The sequence below is a fragment of the Mesocricetus auratus genome, unplaced genomic scaffold (assembly GCF_017639785.1).
Source record: "Mesocricetus auratus isolate SY011 unplaced genomic scaffold, BCM_Maur_2.0 Super-Scaffold_100676, whole genome shotgun sequence".
Classification (NCBI taxonomy): Eukaryota; Metazoa; Chordata; class Mammalia; order Rodentia; family Cricetidae; genus Mesocricetus; species Mesocricetus auratus.
The window spans coordinates 118,704,661-118,726,906 of record NW_024429266.1 but is presented as its reverse complement, the minus strand read 5'-3'; the positions used below and the strand labels follow the sequence as shown (position 1 = coordinate 118,726,906).

The window sequence follows — 22,246 nt, the reverse complement described above, 5'->3', positions numbered from 1 at the left end:
GGAAGTAACATTAAGCCAAACCCTGAGGAGCGGGGGAGGCAGGGCAGCTGGAGGGGACAGCATACGCAAAGGCCAGAGGAAGGGGTATCCAAGCAGAGGCAAGTGTACCTAAGGTCCAGCACCAGCAGGGCAGCATGTGAAGAGGGTTATGGCCCAGCTCTGAGAGGTCACATAGCAAGTTTGCAATTTTAGCCTATGCATTAATTACCTGTGCCCAGGCCACCACAGCAAACACTGTGTGGCTTAAACAACATAAACTGAAGTTGAGGTGTTGTCTGAACTGTTTGCTGGAGTATGTCTCTGTCTCTGGCTAACTGGTCCCTCTGTGTCTCACAAGGTCTCCCTCTGTGTGTGTCTACGTCCTAATCTCTTCTTATGATGACACTGTTGTTTGGATTAGGGCCATCCTAGTGACCTCATTTTAACTTAATCACCTTCTTAAATACCATCACCAGATACAGTTCCGCTGAGGGGTACTGAGGGTCAGGGGTTCACATAGGAATTTTAGTAAACACAATGTAACTCATGATAGTCCTGGAAAATGAATGGTCCTGGAGGGTTTTGAACACAGACTGGTATGACTGGATCTATGTTTTTAAAGATTACACTGCCTTAGTAGAGGGAGTGTATGGGAAATGAGGGTCTCAGGATCAATGTTGTTCAAATACTGGGTCTTCCTCGTGGTTGTGTTAATGCTATCCAATAAAGGGGCTGGCTAGGCCAAGAAGTTGTCTCTGTCTAGACCTGGGCTTGAGTTTTCAGCTTCCTTGGGGCTCCTCTGTCCCATGAGACCGAAGGAGGGCCCTGGTGACACAGGGACAGAAGGGAAGACAGGTGATATGAAGAAGGTGAAGGCTGCCAGGCCCAGCCTGGTCTTTAGGGGAAGGAGAGGCCAACACCCATCCTTGATGACTTCTTGGGAGAAAGAGAAGGTGGGCTTGCTGTGCTACAACACAGGGAAGTATCCACCCCCCACAGGGGACAATATTCCCCAGCTTGGCCAGCAAAGGGGTCATGTGGGTCCAAGGAATCTATGAGAAAACAGCCATTGGTCCCAACTTTCTTCAACAGTAATTACATTCTGAGTGAAGGGTGGTCTTGACTGTTTTTCCCATCATTTACCCTCTACTGACCAAATCAAAATAGTTCACTTTTCCCAGGCAGTCTGGACTGTTGGAAGACATCAGGGATCATGGTTAGCCTGCAGTCTATGAAACTGGCCACACTTACCCTGTTCAAGCAATGGGCTGTCAGGCTAGAGACCAGTAGAGCCTCCAGGCTCTCGGTGCTTCTCCTTGGCCAGAGGGTCAGACTGCTGCCTTACTCCTGACAGCAACAACCAGAAAGGAACTGTCCCCTTTCCTCTCCAGGCAGTAGAACCCACACATCTGTATTACGTGAATGTTGGGTATCACTCAAATTAGGGGGTCAGGAAGAGGTCCATCACATGGATCATGAACAAGAGACAGGATACCTAAATAAGAAGTCATCCAGAAAGGATGGGACAAAAATCCCATCTCCCTCCCATTCTGCTAAGTCATTTACCTAGCATGGGGGCCTCTTGCTTTCCGTTTGTGACAGTGACGCAATCTCAACTAGGTCCTCTTAGCATCTGAGTAGTCTGAGCCCCGTGTAAGTCTCCTGTTGACCTTCGGGACAGTGCTCTCCACAGCCACAGAACTATGCACCATATGAAGTCACTAAGAGTGTGGCTCTGAGCAGGTCTGACAGCAGCTGAGGCAGCAGGTCTGATCAAAAGCACCCTTGACCAACCCATGGTGCCATCACTAGTGCCCCACCAGCTTCACTTAAAGCCCAGGCCTTTGCAAGCTTTCTTTCCCAGCAGGAGAGGAGGCAGAGGGACCACACTCCATCAAACAGACCAAATGAAGCTGTGTGGGCTGAACACTGTCTCTCAAAGGACATGTAAGCCCAAGAGCCTCTGAATCGAACCTTCTCTGGAACTGGGGCTGGCTGCACCTGCCATTGGTTAAGATGAGGTCATACCAGTGCCCTGAAGCCAACTGAGGTCCTCAGAAACAAAGACACAGGGAGCAATCAGCTAAGTGATGACAGAGGCAGGGCCTGGAGTACTGCATCTATAAGCCAAGGAGACCAAGGATTGCTGGGATAGACCACCCGTCAGGGGAGGCTCCTGCAAGCTTCTCCCTGCTGCCTCCCGAGGAAGCCAACCAGCTCACACCTTGGTCTTGAACTACCAGGGTCTAGCGTTGTGAAAGAGGCACCTCTATTGTTTCAGCCACCCAGTCTATAGCATTTTGTTGCAGCAGCCCTAAGACAGTAATGCAAAGCCTAAGATGTCAAGCTCCTGGCTCCAGAGACCTCCCTCCCTCAACAAACCACATACATTCATGCATTATAAATTCAAACACACACACACACACACACACACACACACACACACGCCAGATGCAGCCACTCTGATGCACAGTCACAGCTATCCTTTCTGGACCCCATTATTTGCTGTTTGAGTCTGAAGTGTCTGTGGCATTGGCAGCAAAGTCATGTTTCTTCTAATCTGCTCTGTATTCAGGCTGGACCTGAACTCCAGCCAGATTTGGGAACTAGAAGCCAGCTTCCCTTCCTCCATGTCTTTCTGTCTCATGGGTCCAGGGAACTAGGCTTCCAGGGTTCCAGAGTACATGTGGGTACCTGACACACATTGTAGTGTTCAAAGAGAGATAAGAAACCGATGTTGCTGCGTGCCTCGATGCCTCGGAGGAGCGTGATGTTCCCATCGCCTGAGTCTAGTTCCACTACATCGTTGAAAACATTGGACACAGCTCTTCCGGTCAGGAGAAGATTGACAAGTTCCTGTTGATGAGAGAAGGGGAAGCTGCGTCAGACCGCTGAAATCAGCCTTGGGAGAGTGGAGGGGAGGCTGGGAACAGGGGAAAAAGGGTGGAGGAGGAAAGAAATCAAGAAACGGAATGCAGAGTTGAGACAGTAGGGGCTTGATTTTTCCACAGGCTCTGAGGGGGGAATCTTCCAACGGCTCCCATCAAAGCACCCTGAGGGACTCAGCCATCTAAGTCAAGCATTTCTTGAGCGAAGACTACACAAGAGCCTGTCCTAAGTCTCAGTATGGGGGTACATTTGAGTGGTTACAACACAGCTCCATGCTCTGGGCCAGCTTGGGGGGGCGTCAAGGATGTGTCTGTATGGCTGAAACCTAATGGAGGATATGCGTGGGACTATAAAAACGTGTGCACAGAGTCTTGCCTGCCCCACATAGAGACGAGTCACAAAACCAGGCGAGAACAGCTTTGTTGGAGAGTGACCCCTGGGAGAGTCTTCAAAGACAATGTTTTTTAAAAATAATCATTTTAATGTTTGAAATGACTTTAGATTCAATAGAAGTTGCAAAAATAGTCCAGAGAGTTCCTGTGTACCCTTTACCCAGCTTCCCCCAACGATAACATCTCATAGGCCCCAGCACATCTCACAGCCAGGAAGTCCGCCAACCCTGCACATTGCAGCACCAAGCAGGTGCCCCCGGTCTTGCAAGGGTCTCACCGGGATGGTAAGAAAAGCAGAAGAGGGGCAAGAGCAGAGTCAGGGAGGGCAGCAAAAGGCAGTGTTGAGCTTGCCTCAGATACTAGGTATCCAGCAGCCCTGTGACTCATGCCACAACCCAAGCAGACACCAGATGTGCAGCCTCAGACCTGGGGCTGGTGTCAAGTGCAGTGTGACATCTCTGGGAGTCTCCATCTCTGGCACTGCAGTGCATCACTAAGGTTGGATCCCCCATGTCCCACCACTGATTAGGAATAAAGAAACCGAACCTGGCAGATGAGAAAGGACTTGTCCTAGCCACATATCCAGAAAGTGACTGAGCTAAACTTTCACCCACATCTGCTGAGTACAACACCTCTGTCACCCTTGCTACCCTGACAGCAACTCTATCTCCACACTCCAGTCGAAAGGTGGTAGCTTCCAAGGACGCTTGGAAGAACTCTGATGAATCTACCCCTAGCATTCAGACAAGCATTCATCTGTGTTACCCTCCCCCCAGCAGGGCTGGCATTGCCAGTGAGACAAGCAAGCACCAAGCTGTCTCCTAGTTCACTGAAATGGCAGTGCCACCCCTACCCCTATGCTCTGCAGGGGAGTTCACAGCAGTGTTTTTCCTTGAATTGTGAAATTAATGTTCCGGCTACATAAACCTTCCATTGATGCTAACACCCCTGCCCCAGTGACAGTTAGGCCTCTATTGATAGCCACCAAGGGGCCCCCACTGGAAGGAGACAGTGAAGGGTCTCATTGTGTCCCAGCAGGGGAAGTGATAAAAGAATTCAGAGGAAATAACTACTCTGGGATACTGTACCTCATGTCCAGAATCTACCAAGAAAGGGATAGTCTTATTTTTTCTTTAAGGTGGAAAGCTTTTCCATCTGGTTTGCAATAAGATTAAAGGCCCCCGTTCTTACATCTGGGAGGTGTTCAAACATCCCCCCCAGCAGGAAGTGTTCTTGAGATAGGAGGAGTACCACACATATCTCCTGCCCTTGGTTTAAAAACCCTGCAGTACCAAAGATCAGCCTCCACCCAATCCATTGCTATTTCAAGTGTTGCCACGGACTGTCTCCTCCTGGAGGAGCATTTAGAAACCCACCCTCCATGGGCTTGGGTGTGGTGGTGCACAGCTGCAATCTCAGCACTAAGGACACTGAGACGGGAGGATCTGGAATCCTAAGTCGGCCTGGGCTATATAGCAAGACACAGTCTCAGAAGAAAAAAAGAAAAGAATATGACGAAGAAATTCCCTAGCCCCAGCCCAGCCTGAGTCAGAGCCTGCTTTCCAACATGACCCATAGGGACTGGTGTGCAAATCAAAACTAAGCAGCCATGAACTGAGCCAAATGCCTCTTCCACAAGGGAGGGAACTGGAACTGGGGGAGGGGGAAGATGTCTCAGCTCCTTCTCAAGTGTAGCAGAGGAAAGGCTTGATCCCCAGCCTATGGTGATGTTGGTGCAGCCTCCTTTGTCCCCAGTTTGATTCCTGCCCCCTGCCGAGGCAGCTCCATTCTCCACCCTCCACAAGAGGAGGCTCCCTTGGAGGAAAAAAAAAGGTATCTAAAGGGAGATCAAGCCACCAGGCACCCAGAAGAGAGGACATTCTCCATGACCTTCTTCCAGGGAGGGGCAGAAGCCAGCCCCACACCCTTGTGGGTGTCTGTTACACCACAGAGCTTGAACTTGCACGTGCATGGGACCAAGGTAGCTTTCCAGGGTCAGGTACAGGTGAGTCAAAATCCCAGAACAACTAGTTAGTCCCAGCACATCAGAAGATTGTGAGTTCTGGATTCTGCATACAGAGAGGGCGACACTTAACATAATCCACACGGCCTTTCTCAGAGGCCATGGCACACTGAGAAAGGTGTGCATGGAAGCCTGATGCACAGAAGAGAGGGCCTCGAACAGGTGTCTTCGGTGGCATTAGCTGACGGGGAATACAAATGGCAAAAGAGGTCAGGGTCTCTCCTGTCCCGAACAGGGCGTTTGTTGTACAGATGCAGAAGGAAGGATAGTTGCGAAGGCAAGGTCCTCCGCAAGTGTAACCGGCACATGCTGCTGCTGCCCAGGGCTACCGGCCATGCGGGGCATGTGCCCACAGCCTGGGCTGTGTGCAGTTCAGCACTCAAGTGGATCTACGTTCCTCCTCTTCTGCATCCCCATGGCTGCAACAACACCAGTCAGCAGGTAGAAAACCAACTGAGCTTTCCTCCCAGGTCGCCAAGACAGTGAGGCCGGAAGAGGCGGGCTCATGACAGCTGCATGTAGGGCGTTTGATCAGATGAAGAAAGAAAGAAAGCAGGAAGGGCTACCTGACTTCCCCTCTGTGGGCCCCGCTGCCTCCTGACCTGTGTGCAGTATCCGTGCGCTCCAATCAGATGGCTGGTGGGGACATCGAAGTCCTGGCGGACACTAGGAAGCACGAAAGGGAAAGGCATTAGCAGTTGCTCACAAGCCTGGGCTAGGGATTCGATTTGCTACGAACCTAAGCATTCCACACAGGGACTCTGTGGCGGTGCCACCACAAAATGGCCTCCATTTTGGCCGCACCAAAATCTGGTGAGTGAAATGTAACAGGTCGTTGCCCTGGGAATCCAATGTCTAAAACTCATACCACAATGACCACTCCTAATGGTGAGGATGGCGTGTCTGCCCACAGCTCTGGGCCTCAGGCAGCCAGTCAGTCAACAGGAGGGACTGACTAGAATGGACTCTCATGACTCTGCTCTGGTTTCAATAGGGCTTGAGTATGCCTCTCAAGGGATCATGTGTTAAAATATAAATGCCACAGTGAGGCAGCAAGAAGGGTAAGAAGTTGTGTGCACGCATGTGTTTCTGGAGACCACAGGCTGACGTCAGATAACCTCCTCCATAACCTTCCACTTGTTGTTTCCAGATTTCCTATTTTGTGTGTGTATGTGTGCAGGTGTGTATACACACACACATATACATATATGCACACGTGTGCACCGGCCATAGCAAATCAGAGGACTACTTTCAACAAGAGCTGGTTCTTTCCTTCTTCCATGTGGGTCCCAGGGATTGAACTCAGTTCACTAGGCTTGGTGGCAAGCACTCTTTCCCACTGAGCCATCTTGACAGCCTCTACCTTACCTTTTTAAACATTTCCTTTGAGAATTTCACATACTTACACAATGAAATACGATACCTAACCCCCTTTAACCCCAACTCCTCCCAGATCCCCAATCACACTCTTGCCAACTTCATGTCTTTTTTCTTTAATTGATTATGTGGCTTAGAACCATTTGGCCAGCACACAGGAAGGCAATAGCCATGACCACTGACCACAAAAGGATAGGAGGACTTCCTATTTTTATAGATGTGGAAAGATGCTCAGGCAGGTGGGCACTGAGACAGGTGGTGTGAGAACCTGGTTCCTAGGCCACTACAGCTACACAGGTACGTGAATGCACACTGGCCCACCTGCACCATGTCCAAGACCTGGTGTGCTTCCTACGTTCATCACCCAGAAACAGCACTGCGATGGGGCCGAGGGTAGGAAGGGTTCTGTGACAGAACATTTGTTTTTCCTTTTAGCGGAAGAGGAGAACTTGGTCTCAACAGATGCTTTAAGTTCAAGATACCCACACATTCAAAACTCAAAACACACGCTCCAGTCCTCTGTTCCTCCAAGATAACCTCAGAAACTCAAACCCCATCATCCTTGCCAGGAAACTCGTGTGTGTGTTTGTGTTTGTGTGTGTGTGTATGTGTGTGTGTGTGTGTGTGTGTGTGTGTGTGTGTGTGTGTGTGTGTTTTAACTGAGGGTGAACTGGGGAAGTGGTGCTCAGGAGATGAGCCTCAGGTAGCATCACAGAGACATATAAACAACCACAAAGACCCAGGGTCTTCTGGGAAGGTCCAAGCCCACCAGAAGCCAACCAGTGTGCCTGGGAGACAGCCAGCAAGGGGTGACTCATGGCCAGCACAGCGCTGGGCTGGCGCTAGCTGAGGCAGAAGAATTGATGGAAACGTTCTCTGTGGCATATACAACATCTTCTGATGAGAAGAAAATAACCTCAAAGCAGTCCTGGGGGGACTGATAAGCATCGCTGGCTGCTGGCCACCTGTGGCTTTCAGAAGCAGTCCGATTTTCATAAGCTCTGGGCCGCGTGCTCACCCAGCGGGCTAGAAAGCCTGCGTCAGCTGGGAGAAGAGGGACTAGCAGAACGGACAATGGGAGGAAATGGTAATTGCATCCTTAGGTGCAAACACGATGGGAAATTCAGAAGTTGCTTGGATCTTAAAAGGGAGGGACATGTGTATTTCACATTAGGGCACTCGGGAGACGCCAAGGAGCAGCTTATGGCTTAAGAGATTTACAACTTTGGCAAATAGCAATGCCCAGTCCTCCCCTGGGGAGTTCTGACGGGGCGTACGTGTGAGGAGTCCTAGGCCAGAGGCCATCCTCTGCTTTGGCTATACAAGAGATCAGCTTACATAGAAGCCTGACCCAGCCCCAAGTTCCAGCTCCAGCCCACTGTGCAACTGTAAGCCTTTTTTTCTTCCCTGGGCCTCAGTCTCCCATTCTGGAGCAAAATGCTCTTGATCAGAATTATGTCTCTCCAAATCCATATATTGAATCCAGCCTGAAGAAGCAAACTTGCCTGTAATCTTAGGAGGCTGAGGTAGAAGGATTGAAAATCCAACCAAGCCTGGCATGGGGGCGCATGCCTTTAACCCAAGCACTTGCAGAGGCAGGTGGATCTCTGAGTTCAAGGCCAGCCTGGCCTACAAAACAAGTTCTAGGACAGCCAGGGATACACAGAGAAGTCCTGTCTAAAAAAAATGGAGGAGGAGGAGGAGGAGGAGGAGGAAGAAGGAAGAGGAGGGTGTCCAAGTTCAGTCAGGGATAGAACAAGAATATTTCCAATTTTAAAATGGAAAAAGGATTCACCCAGCAAATTGTGTGACTGTCAGTTCAATCCTCAGTACTGTGTGTATGTGTGTGTGTGTATGTGTGTGTGTGTGTGTACACCTGCACACATATACTCTGAAGTCCCAACCAATCCTAAGGCCCTCAGAATATGCACTTAGGGAGAATGAGGGTCTTTAAATGTGTGCTTATATTAAAATGAAGTCAGCAGGATGGGTCCCGATCCAAACCAGCCTGCAGAGTTGTAACAATAAGGTTCTGTGTCCAAGGTTCCTGGCCTTGTTAGCACCAGCCTAGGACCCTAAAGCAAATGACATCCAATGTCACTGTAGACTCAAAGCTCCTTCCATGAAATCTGTACAGAAGCCCACTTTACAGAAACTACAGACAGAGAGCTTCTATGGTGAAGGCAAAGATGGGCTTGCTCCATAATTCTCACTAGGACGCCAAACCATAACAGTTAAGAGGCCAGGGTCCACCTGAGGATGCCACAGAAGCTGTCCTGGGCTTCAGTCCCTCCAGCAAACTATGTTTTCCTGTATTGCAAAGCCAATAAGCATAGAGTGGGAAAGCCTGAATGAACTCTACCATGGAAGGAGGGACTCAGTACCAGATGCCCTGCTCCCAACTCCTCAGCATCTGGGAATAACAGGCCAGGATCCCAGAGACCTCACCTGTGGGTATCTGGGTTACCTAGTGACAAGAGTCAACAGAAAGCTCTTCTTGGGAGGACAGCAAGGACCAAGCCCCTCAAACCTTCTCACCATCTGGAGGTCCCTGAGTCATCATGCTATGCCATAGAATAAAACAAGAAAACCTCAGGGCTGGGAGAGCCTTCCAGGACTCAATGTCAGGTGGACAGAAAATGCAGGCTCTGGAAGAGGCCTGGTTCAAGCTAGTGACCATCCAAGATTCAAGGCCTGAAGCCGGTTTTAGACCTCTGTCCTTTGTCACAAGTCCCAAAACAGCTGCTTCTGCCATGGAGCAAGCTGACAACACAGGAGCTTCACATCTGCAGTTTCCGGTCCTCTCAAATGCATTCTTCTCTCAAAGCTCAGGAGGGCAGGAACCTCGTCTCTCACTAGGTAACCTGAGGTCCCAGGAGGAGACTGGACTTAGTACTTGTGTGACACATCACAAGTAGGGCCAGTGGCCTACATGGCCTGAAGTACAGTCAGATATTAGCCTGATCAGCCAGCTCCAGGCAGGCCAAAGCCCTGGAGCCCCACCCAGGTTCCACCAACCCTGACTCCCGCTAACTTGTCCCTTCACCCAAAAGTCTCCCATGTGAACAAGGCATTTGGCACAGAAACTTCTGAATAGAAGGAAAAATAATAGGCTCCTGTAGTCTAGAGACATGGCCCCATCTACAGTCACAACCATTTACCTGAACAGAGCAGGTTTGAGGCCAGCTCAGACTGGGTCTAACCAAGTGAACAACCCCTCTTCCTGAGTCCATACTGATAAAACAGGAGTCCGGCTGGGGACAGGTAGTATATTCTCTGGGAACTTCTGGATGGGAACGAGGGTGGTTGGTCCCTGACTCTGGTCTTTGTGTGGAAAGCAATCAGTCATTTCTTTTCCACCTGACCACTAGTACTTGGGCTCTGCAGAGCCAGGTCCCCTGGGTGAGCTCCTGTGGTCCCTCCCAACAGCTGTATTCCTTCTATACCCCCAACCTACTTCACCGAGGTGAGTTTCTGCAGTGGGAAGGCAGCTGCGATGTAACAGGAACCTGGGCTCTAAGTTGGTGATGGCTGGGTTCAAGCCCAAGTGCTGCCATTTAAAACTTGCCCCTTCTTGGGAGTTGGTTTCCCCAAAGGCTGTATGAGCATGGTGATGTCTCCTTCTATTATGGGTTACTGTGAGAACAGAGTGAGATAAACTATATAAAGCCTCTGGCATGTGGTAAATGTCACTTCCTTTTTCCTACAATCACAACAATTAAAAACAGGAAAACAGTGACTGAGAGGTCATGATTCCTGCAACCTCAACCATTCATGTCACAGACAAGAGCCTATGGCAAACCCAGGCCTCTGAAAGGTTGAAATACAACCGAAGATATCTACAAAGGATTTGGGGAGATAGTTTTTCCAGGAAGGCCCAGAGAGAAGAGACAGTGGTCAGATACAGTCCTCTTCTTCCTCGTGTGCTATGTATGGTCCCCTAGGGTAACAATAGCTACCCCACAGGGTTGTTATAGGGAGGAATCAGGCCATGGGTACGCTTTGCAATATTGAAAGAGAGCATCATGACAGGAGGTCTAGGCCCTTCCCATGCCCAGGCAGTGAGAAGAAGTACAGAATGCTTGGTATAAGGACAGCTCTGAAGAGTGGAGAAGGGCCAGCCTGAAGGAAGAAAGAAAAGCACAGGAACCCATGGCCTTCACTACTGCCCAGAGTACCCCCCACCAAGCTGCCTGTGGTTCATGACTCATGAACTCTCCATGGCTCTGGTGCCATTCCTTCCAGACAGATCCCAAGCAGCTGATTTTTCTATTTGACAAGAGCGAATTATCAATCCTCAGAGCCATGCTGAGTGTCCCCTCCTCTACAGAGAATCCTTCTGTAGTCCAGGGACAGAAATACCCCATCTCTCCTCTCCTTCCATCGATCTCCAGGGCCCATATTAACTGTTTTTATATGTCCACTTAGCCCTTCTAGGCAACAAGGGCATATAGGACCAGGTAATGACCTGTTGGGTTGGTTCCTCACTGCCCAGAACTGGGCTCCAGACCCTGCAAATGCACGGAAAGCACCTGAAGTACACACACCATCGTGGGAGAAGCTGTGAGCATGAGATGCCACCTAGATTCCAGGTGGCAAGCAGAGTAAGGAATAACTAAGTAGCCTACTCTGAGTCCAGGTTACCCGTCTAGAAGGCTGAGTGAATCACCCTCCTCTCCTCCTAATGAAGCCTGTTCTCTTCATCTGGATACCTGGACCCCGAGTGAGAGAAGCAGGGAGAATGAGAACGCACACATGGCCTGAGGGTCAGTAGGGCCTTTCCCTGAACTGCCGACTACACTGTATCTGGGATCTTAGAGCGTGGCCCCCTCTCATGCATCCCCGAGGCTCAGAGCCCGTTGGCAGAACTACTGCCTACAGCTAGCTCCAGGGGACACTCCACAGCTACAACTTGCCTACTCTGAGGCCTGGGAACCTAGCTCAGACCCTGGCAGCTGGACTTGAAAGTTCAGAAAGCCATCAAGATCCCAGGCTAGTGTGGGCATATCTGAAACCTTGCTCTCCACTCCTAAGTCATCAAACATGCCTGAGTAGAACTTGTTACCCCCACACTCAGGGAAAAAGGCCTATGCACAGCCTATTCAACTTGGAGATACAAGTGACACTGCCAGCAGTGTCATTACCTTCTCAATGAGAAGTGGTAGAGCGGTCTCAGGCCTATGGTCTATTCCTTGGGTTGCCACAAGATCACAAAAGCCAAGGTAGCAGCAAGGGCCCTCTCCTCTCCTCTACTGCTGGCTAAATTGCCTCCAGACTGCACATTCTCTGCTGGCTAGATCTATGTTAACTTGACCCAAACTATAGGCACCTGAGAGGAGAGAACCTCAGTTGAGGAAATGCCTCCATAAGATAGGGCTGTGAAGCCGGGCGTTGGTGGTGCACGCCTTTAATCCCAGCACTCGGGAGGCAGAGGCAGGTGGATCTCTGTGAGTTCGAGGTCAGCCTGGTCTACAGAGGGAGTTCCAGGACAGGCTCCAAAGCAATACAGAGAAACCCTGTCTCGAAAAAACCAAAAAAGACTGGGCTGTGAGCCAACCTGTAGAGCAGTGGTTCTCAACCTTCCTAAAGTTGGGACCCTGAAATACAGTTCTTCACGCTGTAGTTCCTCATGCTGTCATGATCTCCCCAACCATAAAATTATTTTGTTGCTTCTTCATAACTGTAATTTTGCTACTGTTATGAAACATAATGTACATTTTTTGGAAACAGAGGTTTGCTAAAGGGGTTTTGACTCACAGGTTGAAAATCACTGCTGTAGAGCATTTTCCTTATTAGTGATTAATGAGAAAGGGCCTAGCCCATTATGGGTGGAGCCACCCCTGGGCTGCTGATCCTGGGTTCAATAAGAAAGCAGGTTGAGCAAGCTGAAGGGAGCAGCAGGTTCCTGCCCTGCTTGAGTTCCTGTCCTGGCTTCCTTCAGTGATGGACTTTTTTGGTCATGGTGTTTTGTCACAGCAATAGAAGCCCTAACTAAGACACATTCCTTGAGGGGAGAGGATGGAGGACCCTGACCACATACTTACAGAGCAGCAGAAAGGAGGACTCAGCATAAGGGAGTCTGGGTGAGGCATTGGCTAAGACATGGGGACTTTCGGCACTCGGGTCTCCAGCAGGTTAGCTGAAAATGTTTGTTAGTGTAGCCTTCTCTTACTGGAAGTCCTGTTGGAATTCACCCAGGGACTTCTCTCATCTCCCAGCTGCAGTCTAAAGATGTTAATGGGTCCAGTACAAGTGCCCTTCCCCATCCTGGGCAGCCTTGCACATTACAGAAGAGTCCTAGGAAGGAGATGGCTGGAGAGCTCTCCAGTGACAAGGAGTCTGTAGTTGTCTGTGGAGATGGGAGCTCAGGAGTTTTGGCTCCTGGTCTTGGTAGCTGTTGTTTCTCATTATCCTGTGCTGAGAAAGCTTAGGAACTCTGAGGACACAGCATTGTGCACATGACTGTAGGTTCCCTACAAGATTTCTTAACTCTTAGTCTCACTGCACATGTCTCTGGCCCCCAGCTCCCTTCCTGGGGTTTTCAATTGATCAGCTTTGCCCTTGCCTTTCTGTTTCTAAGAGGAGCCTATGAGGCCATCCCCAAACTAACCTTACCTCTCCTGTTCTTCTAGGCTTCCTATGCCTCTCCTTCCTGACCCAAGCCAAAGCATCCTACGTCACTGAGAGAGATCCCCCGACCAGTGGGGGTGAAGCTCTGGGTTGTGACTGTCTTCCTGGGGGCACACCAGGTTCCACACACTCTATGTTCAATACAGCCAGGGCTGGTCACACAATACGAGGCCTGGGAGCCTGATATCCAGCAGGAGGCAAACTGCAGGAGTCTGGTTCTTCTTGGGAACATAGCTGGTATAAGAGATGCGTGAAGATGCAGAGGGACACCCAAGTCCCAAAGACAGCACTTTATCCCACGCGTCTTTCTCCTACAGCCAGGCTTTTGCACGAATGTGTTAAGCTTTGGCTTCTGCTTCCTGTGGTTGGGACTGACCTTCTGTCACTTGCCTTCCAGCCAGCATTCATGATTGACTTTCATTTCAGGGCCGTTTTCTCAAAGAAAGAAACTGTCCTGCTGGCACTGTTGCTTTTAATCTCAAGAGTTTCAAGAGCAAGAGTCACATGGCGGGATGCTGTGTGGCCAGGCCCTGGCCCTCAATGCCTGGCTGTGCTGCCCAACATTATGTTTTTGAACTTTCAAGATTGCCCTTCAGCTGCCAAAGATGCTGCAGTAATGAGTACTGATGTCTACTGGACAAAAAAAAATTCTTTTCAGGCCGCTGGCACAACCTCTTGCCATTAACGGGCACTGCCCCACTGTGAGCCAGGCTGTGCCCCCCACAGCACCCTCCCTCTCCTCTCCCCACCCCCAGCCCTGGGTCACCCAGGCCTGACTTGAAGAGTCCCCTGACTGCAGGGCTCTGAGCATCCCCTGGGAAATCTCTAGCCACGCGGTTCAGGTTATAGAAGCCAGGCGAGCATGAAACGTAACATGGGCTTTACTGTATGCAACTGCAGATCTTAAGAGAGAATGAGACCAGCTTGGCATCAGGTGGGAAAAATAATAACATATAGAAGCTTGGTTCAAAGGACTTCTCCTCCTGTTCCGAGCAGCACGTGCTGGGTTTGCATCTGCCCACAACATCTCCCCTATGTTCTGGCTTAGAAATGACCTGTGGGTGATATTAGGGCAACCTCTGGGCTTGAGTGAGAACCCTGCCAGGAAGGGGACAGTGTGTGCCCCTTCTGTCACACATTCACATCACATGTCATCATGTTATCCTCTGCACAATCTCAGAACAGTATCCACCTCACTGCCCACTGAACGAACACACACACACACACACACACACACACACACACACACACACACACACGTGTTTGGAAGGACCTTGGGAGGTCTTCCCAGCCCAGCACCCTCACAGATAAGCATCATTTGATATTAGAAACTCTCTGGGCTCCTAGGACCAACTACCATCCAAAGTGGTAACAGACCATTCAGAAATAGCATGAAAGGATTCTGCAAGTTGCCTCGGAACCCAGAGCAGGAAGGCTCTCAGCCATCGTCTGCTGCCTATGCTTTTAAGCGGAGCTGGGATTCGTCCAAGGGAGAGCCATGCCAGATGTTGAGGAGGGGCAGGCAGGGGACTTGCCCTCCCCTCTGCCTCCACACTCACCAGTCACCTGACTGCATCTGCTTTACGCAGTGAGTTTTGAGATGGCTCTTGTGTGTATGCGTGTGTCTTTTGTTGTTGTTTTTTAAAATGGATTTGAGGAATAAATTAGATTTAGTTTCATTTCAATGAGAGTTTAAAAGGCACTATCATAGCCCTGGTCCGCTAAGGATAAAGAACTGAAGGCCCAGAAAGGGCTGTGGGCACTGAGTGGGAGGGGACCCAAGTGCCCTTGATCCATCAAAGGTTTGCATTTGTGGTTTCACCAACTGGCCGCCTGGTACCTGAACTGGGTGACATCTATACTTATGTGTCCCGAGGTTTCTGTGTCCAGATGTCTATGAAGAAAGACCTTGGAGGGTTGCTGGCCCCCAAGGTAGTACATGGGAAGTGGGTTCTCCCAGGGCCACTACCCAGCAGAGCACCATCGTCAGCAGAGCTGTCCCTCCAAAACTGGGGCTGTGGTCATTTCAACATCACTCTCAGAATCAGGGCAGCATTGGGACTTCATGGGCTGCTCCTGCCCTCACCGTTGCCCCATCCGTCCTCAGAATGAAGCCTCCAGATCACAGGTGGGGCAGGCAAGGTTAGCTCTGCTGGGATGTTCCCACATCAAGCAGCCTTCTGAGAGCATATGCAGATGCCACACCCAGGTGACACAGATCTGCCCTGGTTCTCGAAGCCCTCAGTCTCCATGCCTCATTGTACTTGATCAGATCAGAAAGAACTGACGTCACCTCAAGTTTACTTCATACTGGACACCCCAGGCCAGGGAATGGTCCTCCCACTGGGCCCACTTCGGACCCCATGGTGCTCAGGCTTGGCAGGAAGTATATACTGGAGGCTAGCACTCAGCAGGAACACTGCCCATCATTCATGCTCTAGAGGGTTGTCCAAGGTGGCCTTACCCTACCTGTGATCCAGGGGCCTCCTGTAGAGGAAAGATGGAGCAAACCATGGGGGATGAATGGCCCAGGAAGCTCCAGATCTTAGGGGAAGAAGCTCCAGTCCGGAGAAGCAATCAGTCCTGACCCTGAGTCTGCCTCTCACCCAAAATTCCCTCTGCATTCGGCAAACCAGAAAAGCTGGGTGGGGCCAGCCTGCTTGGTAGCTGGCTGCCGGCTTGCCTTGCTGTGTAACCTGGGCAAACCAATCGCCTCCTAAAGGCACAGGGACCATAGCGGACCCACCCAGTGTGACTGTCAAAGCAAGGGGTTGGGCACAATGAAGCTGCAGGAGATGCTGGCAGCCATTATTCTCACTGCACATGGGCCTGTCCACTACTGTGTCCTCTAAAGAAAGATGAACGACATCACCGGGACGAGACCAAGCTCATCCCACAGCAGATCCCTATTCAGCTCCTTGGGAAGGAAGAGGCCTAACATAGAGACTACCCTGCCCAGAGGCCCTGGAGTCAGCTGGACTGCACCTCTGTGTCCACGTTACGTATGTGTAAATTGTGTAAATCCCTGTGCATACCTATCTATTAGTCAGTGCTTACGTGTCTGTGTGCCCGTGTGCCCGTGTGCCCGTGTGTGTGTGTGTGTGTGTGTGTGTGTGTGTGTGTGTGTGAGCTCAAGCACATGCATGTGTTGGCAGAACCATAACGGCTATCCTCTGCTATCCTCACCCTGATGGATGCCCACAAGTGACAAAACCTGGATGGGGGCTGCCCTGACCTGCCTGGCAGGTTCCATGGGTTAGCAAGAGGTGGCAATAGCTCTCTGCTCTGCCCAATGGGATGATCATTTGGATGCTGAGCCCTGAGTCCCTTCTGGAGGGAGAGGGCTACAGAAAGGAGCTTGCACATGGCCAGGCTGCTCCAATGATTGCGACAGTCAGTGCACCCTTAGGCATGATAACCTGGACCCTGGGCCGAAAGCTCCTGCACAGAAGGGGAAGCTGAAGTGAGAACTCCTAGGCTAGATCCCCAAGAGCATAGCTCCTCTAAGGGAGGCTGAAGGCTCCCACATGCAGCCCTCCCACCACCAAGGATTAATAAGCCAAGGCCAGGAGAAGGTAGAAAGGCTTATGGTCTCCGTGCATGTGAGCCCATACCAGGAATGAATCATATCATTATGGCAGGATTAGAAATAAAATGCCATTAGAAAGTGCTGTGCATACTCTAGCTTAATAAGGTCAGGAGTGGCAAGCAGCAGGAGGGCCAGCGCACGAGGCTGCAAAGCCCCATGCCTCCTCCCGGCCACAGCAGAGGCCCAGGGAGACGGCACTAGGCCACCGGCCCAGCTGACACCAATAGGGGAACAAATGCGCTTTCTGCCAGGGCAACCCAGGCTCAATCCTTTCCCCAGACCTGCTAAGAGTTCCTTCCCAAATCCCCCTCACCAGATATTCCTAACCATGCTCCCTCCTCCAGAGTTCCACACCCTAGACCTGCCTCTGCTTGGAAGGAATGGAGGATCAATCGATTGTACTTCACAGAAAATTCATGTGCTATTAATCTGCTGGGCTCCCTAATGGCAATGCCCAGCTCTCTGCCTCCATTATCCACTCCTGCACACGTGTCAGGGGACTCTCACTGAGTGCTCAAGCCTGCTGGTACTGCAGTTGCATGGAAGCTCTGGGAGGGAGGGAGGGAGGGAGGGAGGGAGGGAGGGAGGGAGGGAGGGAGGGAGGGAGGGAGGGAGGGAGGGAGGGAGGGAGGGAGGGAGGGAGGGGGCCTCCTCTGCTGTCTCTAGCATGCATATGGGAAGGCCACAGAGAAGGTAACCCCAGGAAGGTGTGTATATAGATTGTGACCGCTCGTCTCCACCGCGCCAGCTGTCCCCTCCTTGCTGCCTCATCATGTGCTGTCCAGGGAACAAGACACACAGCCCCTGCCCCGGGATGAAGGAGATACTCACAGCTCCAAGGATCTGGACAGGATGGCAGACAAGGTGAGCAGGATGCAACCATAGGGCCCCACTTCGAACTGAGGGAGGAAGAAAGAGGACCTGTCAGATGCATATTGTCACCTGAAGCCACCCGTGCAGCCTTAGCTGGGGGAAAGCCTGCCAGGGCCATGGCTTCATGGCTTCCAGCCCAATCACAGAGGTTGGTCAGTAGCTATAGAGAATATGTCCCATTCAGACCTTCTTAGCCAAGCCTTCTAAAGGACAGAGGAGCACAGAACTGAATCCCAAAACCTGGGCAACACAAATGCCATCATGGAGCCCACATATGACCTCAGAAGCACCAAAGCCCAGGATCTAGTAGCAGTGACAACACATTCCATTCTGCAACCACCGTCACCCCGACCCTGACGGAAGGGAGCTGAGCTCTTCTGTTATTGCCCTCTACCAGAGAATGAGGCTGCCCAGCGCCTGTGCAACACAGTGGATGCCTAAGCCTCCCAGCTCCCTATACAGAAGAATTGAGCTATGGAGTTAGCAGGCAGACAGCCACCGGAAACCAGGGAGTGCCCACCTTTGTAACAAAGTTACTATTACAAAAGGGCCTTAAACCACACATTTCCATTATCTGGGTTTGATTTATCTGATACTAAAATGTTGCTGACGCTGCATCTTGTCTATTTTGCATCCTAACCTTTCCCCCTGGCCTCCCAGCTCTGCCACTCTGAGCCAGCCACACGGCTATAGAGGTGTTCCTGAACTTCCTGGTCCCTACCCACCCTTCTCCTCTGTAAACTACAGGTAAAGTAGGAGGCTCTGCTTACAGCAAGCGGTAGAGCACTCCGAGAAGGGCCTGCCTGGCACCTGTGGTGGCTCTGTTACACTACGGTACAGTTCTGGCTCTGCACCACCCACCCATTACCCCAGGGGCCACAGTTGTGCTGGTTACTTTTGTCCATTGTTGATACTGTTTTGTTTTGGTGTTTAGCAACTTGACACAAGCTAGAGACATCTGATAAGAAAAATGCTCAATTGAGAAAATGCCTCAGCCGGGCGTTGGTGGTGCACACCTTTAATCCCAGCACTCGGGAGGCAGAGGCAGGAGGATCTCTGTGAGTTCGAGACCAGCCTGGTCTATAAGAGCTAGTTCCAGGACAGCCTCCAAAGCAACAGAGAAACCCTGTCTCGAAAAACCAAAAAAAAAAAAAAAAAAGAAAAGAAAATGCCTCACCAGATTGCCTGTATGTAGCAAGTCTGTAGGGCATTTTATTGACTAATGATTGATAATATATTTTATTATTATTTCTTAGAAGCCCATTATTTTCTAATGAGAGCCAAAAAGGGAGTGGATCCAGATGGGAGGGGAGACAGGGAGGATTAGAGGGAGGGGAAATTATAATCAGGATGTTACAATATTTTCAATAAGATGGATAAAAGTAAAATCTAAAATGTTTAAAAATAAAATAAAACATGGGGATGAGCAAGCCACGGGGAGGAAACCAGTAAGGGGCACCCATCTATGGCTTCAATTCCTGACTTCCCTCAGTGACGGTGTATGACCTGAGAGTCGTAAACCAAAATAACCCTTTTCCTCCCCAAATTGTATTAGTCATGACATTTTATCAAAGCAACAGAAACCTAAGACAATGGCTTACTGAGATAGAGAGTCAACCGCTCCCAGGCCCACACCACTATAAAACCTGACTCATCCCACTTAGGGCAAGATGAACTGTGTCTGAAGATGCAGTTATAATAGTTAGTACTCCTTGTATGTCAACAATAGTTTCTGGACTTAAAGCTAAAAGGAGAAATGGCTATTTCAACAAGAAGAACATAACTGAGTACATTTTCATTTCTTCCTGGGCCACCAAGGAACTCAGAATCAAATATAGTATTCTAGTTCGGAAACTATGACAGCTCAAGGTTCTAATAAAGTTATCTTTCCTTCAAAGTACAGGCTTTGTTTCCACCCCGTAATTCAAATCGTCAGTTAACTGATCATAAAAATATAACAGAGAGTGAAGTTCCTGAACCACGAACACATTCCCTCTAGGCACAGTAGTGTACGTCTGTGAGCTCAGCACTAGAAGATTGGGAGTATTGAAAGCTCAGGGACACTGTGGGCTATAAACGACTGTGAGGCCAACCTGGGCTGCACAGAGAGAACCCGTTTCCAAAATAAACAATACAAGAGGCGGGTCTCTACTAAGGGGTTACCTAAGAAGCAGGTGAGCATGTGTCCACTTGGTGGGGGTGACTCAGAAAGAAAAAAAAAAACACAACTTGGAAAGTGTGGAGAAAGCTCATTCAGAACAGGGTTGCAAGCTCTTCTGAAAACCACGGGAAAGTAGCACAGGAAGCTGGATGTGGAGAAGGAGAGGTTCAGAGAGGGCTTTCTGGAGATGTGGTATCTAACGGGAGTCCAGAAGGCAACAAGTAGAGAAGTGACCACTGCTTCAGGCGAGTAAAGTGCGGAGGCCCAAGGGCCCGGAGTGCAAAGGCGCAGACACCGGCCAGAGGGGACCTGCGAGCCCCCATCCTATGAAGACACCCATTTTATAAACATTCTTCACTCTGACACTGGTAACAAACCAAATGAATGAGCATCACTCAGCCTCATCTAAATCCTGTGACCTCAAACCAGGCACTTGGTGCTGTGCCTTCCACAACGAAAAACAATGATGATTAAGACCCTGCCTTTCAGATTCCCTGGGTTATTTACGGTGCATGTTCTCAAAGACAATTTTTGTGGATGTGACAGCTGCAGAGTAATGCTGCTGTCCCCACTGAGGCGACCCAAACTTGGCAGGACTTGGATGGCAGGTCCTGTGTGCAGCTTTGACACAGACTTGCAGTGGCCTTAGGGGAGTCACCAAGCTCACTTCTGTCTCCGCTTCTACTATGGCCTTACTCTTTGTGTAGATGAAACCTCAGCTTTAGGATCTGTCTGCCCAGCCAAGCCTGTGGGGCCTATCACCCTGCAGGGCTGCAGTATAGCTGTGACCATGAAAGCCACCGAAGCTGAGCTCACAGTGCACAGTGAGAAGCTGTTACTGTGCATCGTGGCATGGTCCCATGAGGACACCTCAGAGAGCGCTCGCTTTGGGCCCCCAGAGAGTAGGAAACCCAGCCCAACTTGGCTTCTTTTGCCCTCTCAGAACACAACTGAATGGCACCAATATTCCTTCTTGCTTTTAAAAATATTTGTTAAAATTATCTCATCAGATTCAAGCTGCCAAGACATGGGAGGCCTCGGGGCATCGTGATGGCACGAAAGGTACCCCTGGCCGGAAATCTTGGGTAAGGGTGGGAACAATGTCTGGTACACTTGGGAAGAAGGGACCACTCTCACAGCACAGCTCTGATCCTGGAGAGAGGCAGAAGCCCACCAAGGTATCCCAATGAGCAGTAGGACAGAAGCTTCCCACACTGGCTTGTGGCCACCAGACACCTTTCAAGTGGTGAAGAGCAATGAAAACAACATGGAGGCTGTTTATTTTGGGCCGTGGTGGCATGCATTTCCAAGCCTGGCACGAGGAGCGCCTCTTAAGCACAGCCCATGAAAAATGGATTTGGTGTGCTCAGTGCTGAGGCAGCTCAACCGCTTCCAGCAAAAATACAAATTAAACTGTGGGGGAAAGCACTGTTTCCAGAGGAATGGCGACCAGGTACCGACTAGACCCGCTGCCCTGAGGAACCACGGCTAGCAAAGAGGCATGCCTAGAGCCTGAAGGTGAAACAGAGGGGGCCCTCACCTGACAGCAAGGCCCTCTCTCTGAACTCTCTCATGGTTTCTGTCATGCACAGGCTTCATGGAAACCCCAGGGCATGGGCTGAGGCATGAGATCCTACTTGCAGGCCAGGATACAGAGGCCCTAGTGCTGAGGGCCATCACAGGGCAGTGACCTGGCCGAAGAGTCTTTCATAGACTGCATTATGGCCCCTCCTTGGTCCTTAGTCACTTTCCTTCCCTGGCTAGGACAGCTCCATGCTCCATCTGCCTAAGGGAACAAGCTTCCATAGGCATCCCCTAGGCACACTGCTGTGCCATTAGACACTCAGTATTGGTTCTGCTGGCTCAGAGTGCCTACACTTTGTGTAGAAGGCATTCTCCCACAGGCGCTCAAGGGTCTTCATTGATCTAGAAGCTATTCAACTGCTCCAGCTTCCCTCTTTAGACGGGGAAACAGGGCTTCCCCAAGGCCAAGGCCACCAAGGCCACCAGGAGGTCTCTTAGCCCTTGCTGCCAACACTCTCATTGCTCTCAGCAAGGCAGGGAGCTGTGCCATTGGCAGACACCCTTCAGGGTTATTCCAAGGAAAAAATAGACAGAACAAGGCATGGGGCAAACGACAGCTAGTCTAGCACCCTCGCTACATGCCAACCCCTCTGCGTAGACACAACGGGAAGCTGCCCTAACCAAGATGGCTGCGCAGGCTCCAGGAGATCTTTCCTGGGCTGCCCAGAATGGGAAGTGACAGCTCTAGGACTAAAGGGCTTCAGCGGGGCCAGTGCCCCCAGACCACGCCTGTCGTCAGTTATTCTTAG

At 50.6% G+C, this 22,246-nt stretch overlaps 1 protein-coding gene across 1 annotated transcript in view; it reads right to left on the bottom strand.

The window, feature by feature from the left end:
- Mindy4 (MINDY lysine 48 deubiquitinase 4) overlaps nt 1–22,246 on the bottom strand; it is a 108,880-nt gene that overhangs the window by 16,041 nt on the left and 70,593 nt on the right. The window contains exons 13-15 of the mRNA XM_040737608.1: nt 17,711–17,778; nt 5,886–5,949; nt 2,674–2,835 (exon numbers count right to left, since the gene is read on the bottom strand). Coding sequence (XP_040593542.1) covers nt 2,674–2,835; nt 5,886–5,949; nt 17,711–17,778 — 294 coding nt within the window. The remainder of the gene's footprint in view (nt 1–2,673; nt 2,836–5,885; nt 5,950–17,710; nt 17,779–22,246) is intronic.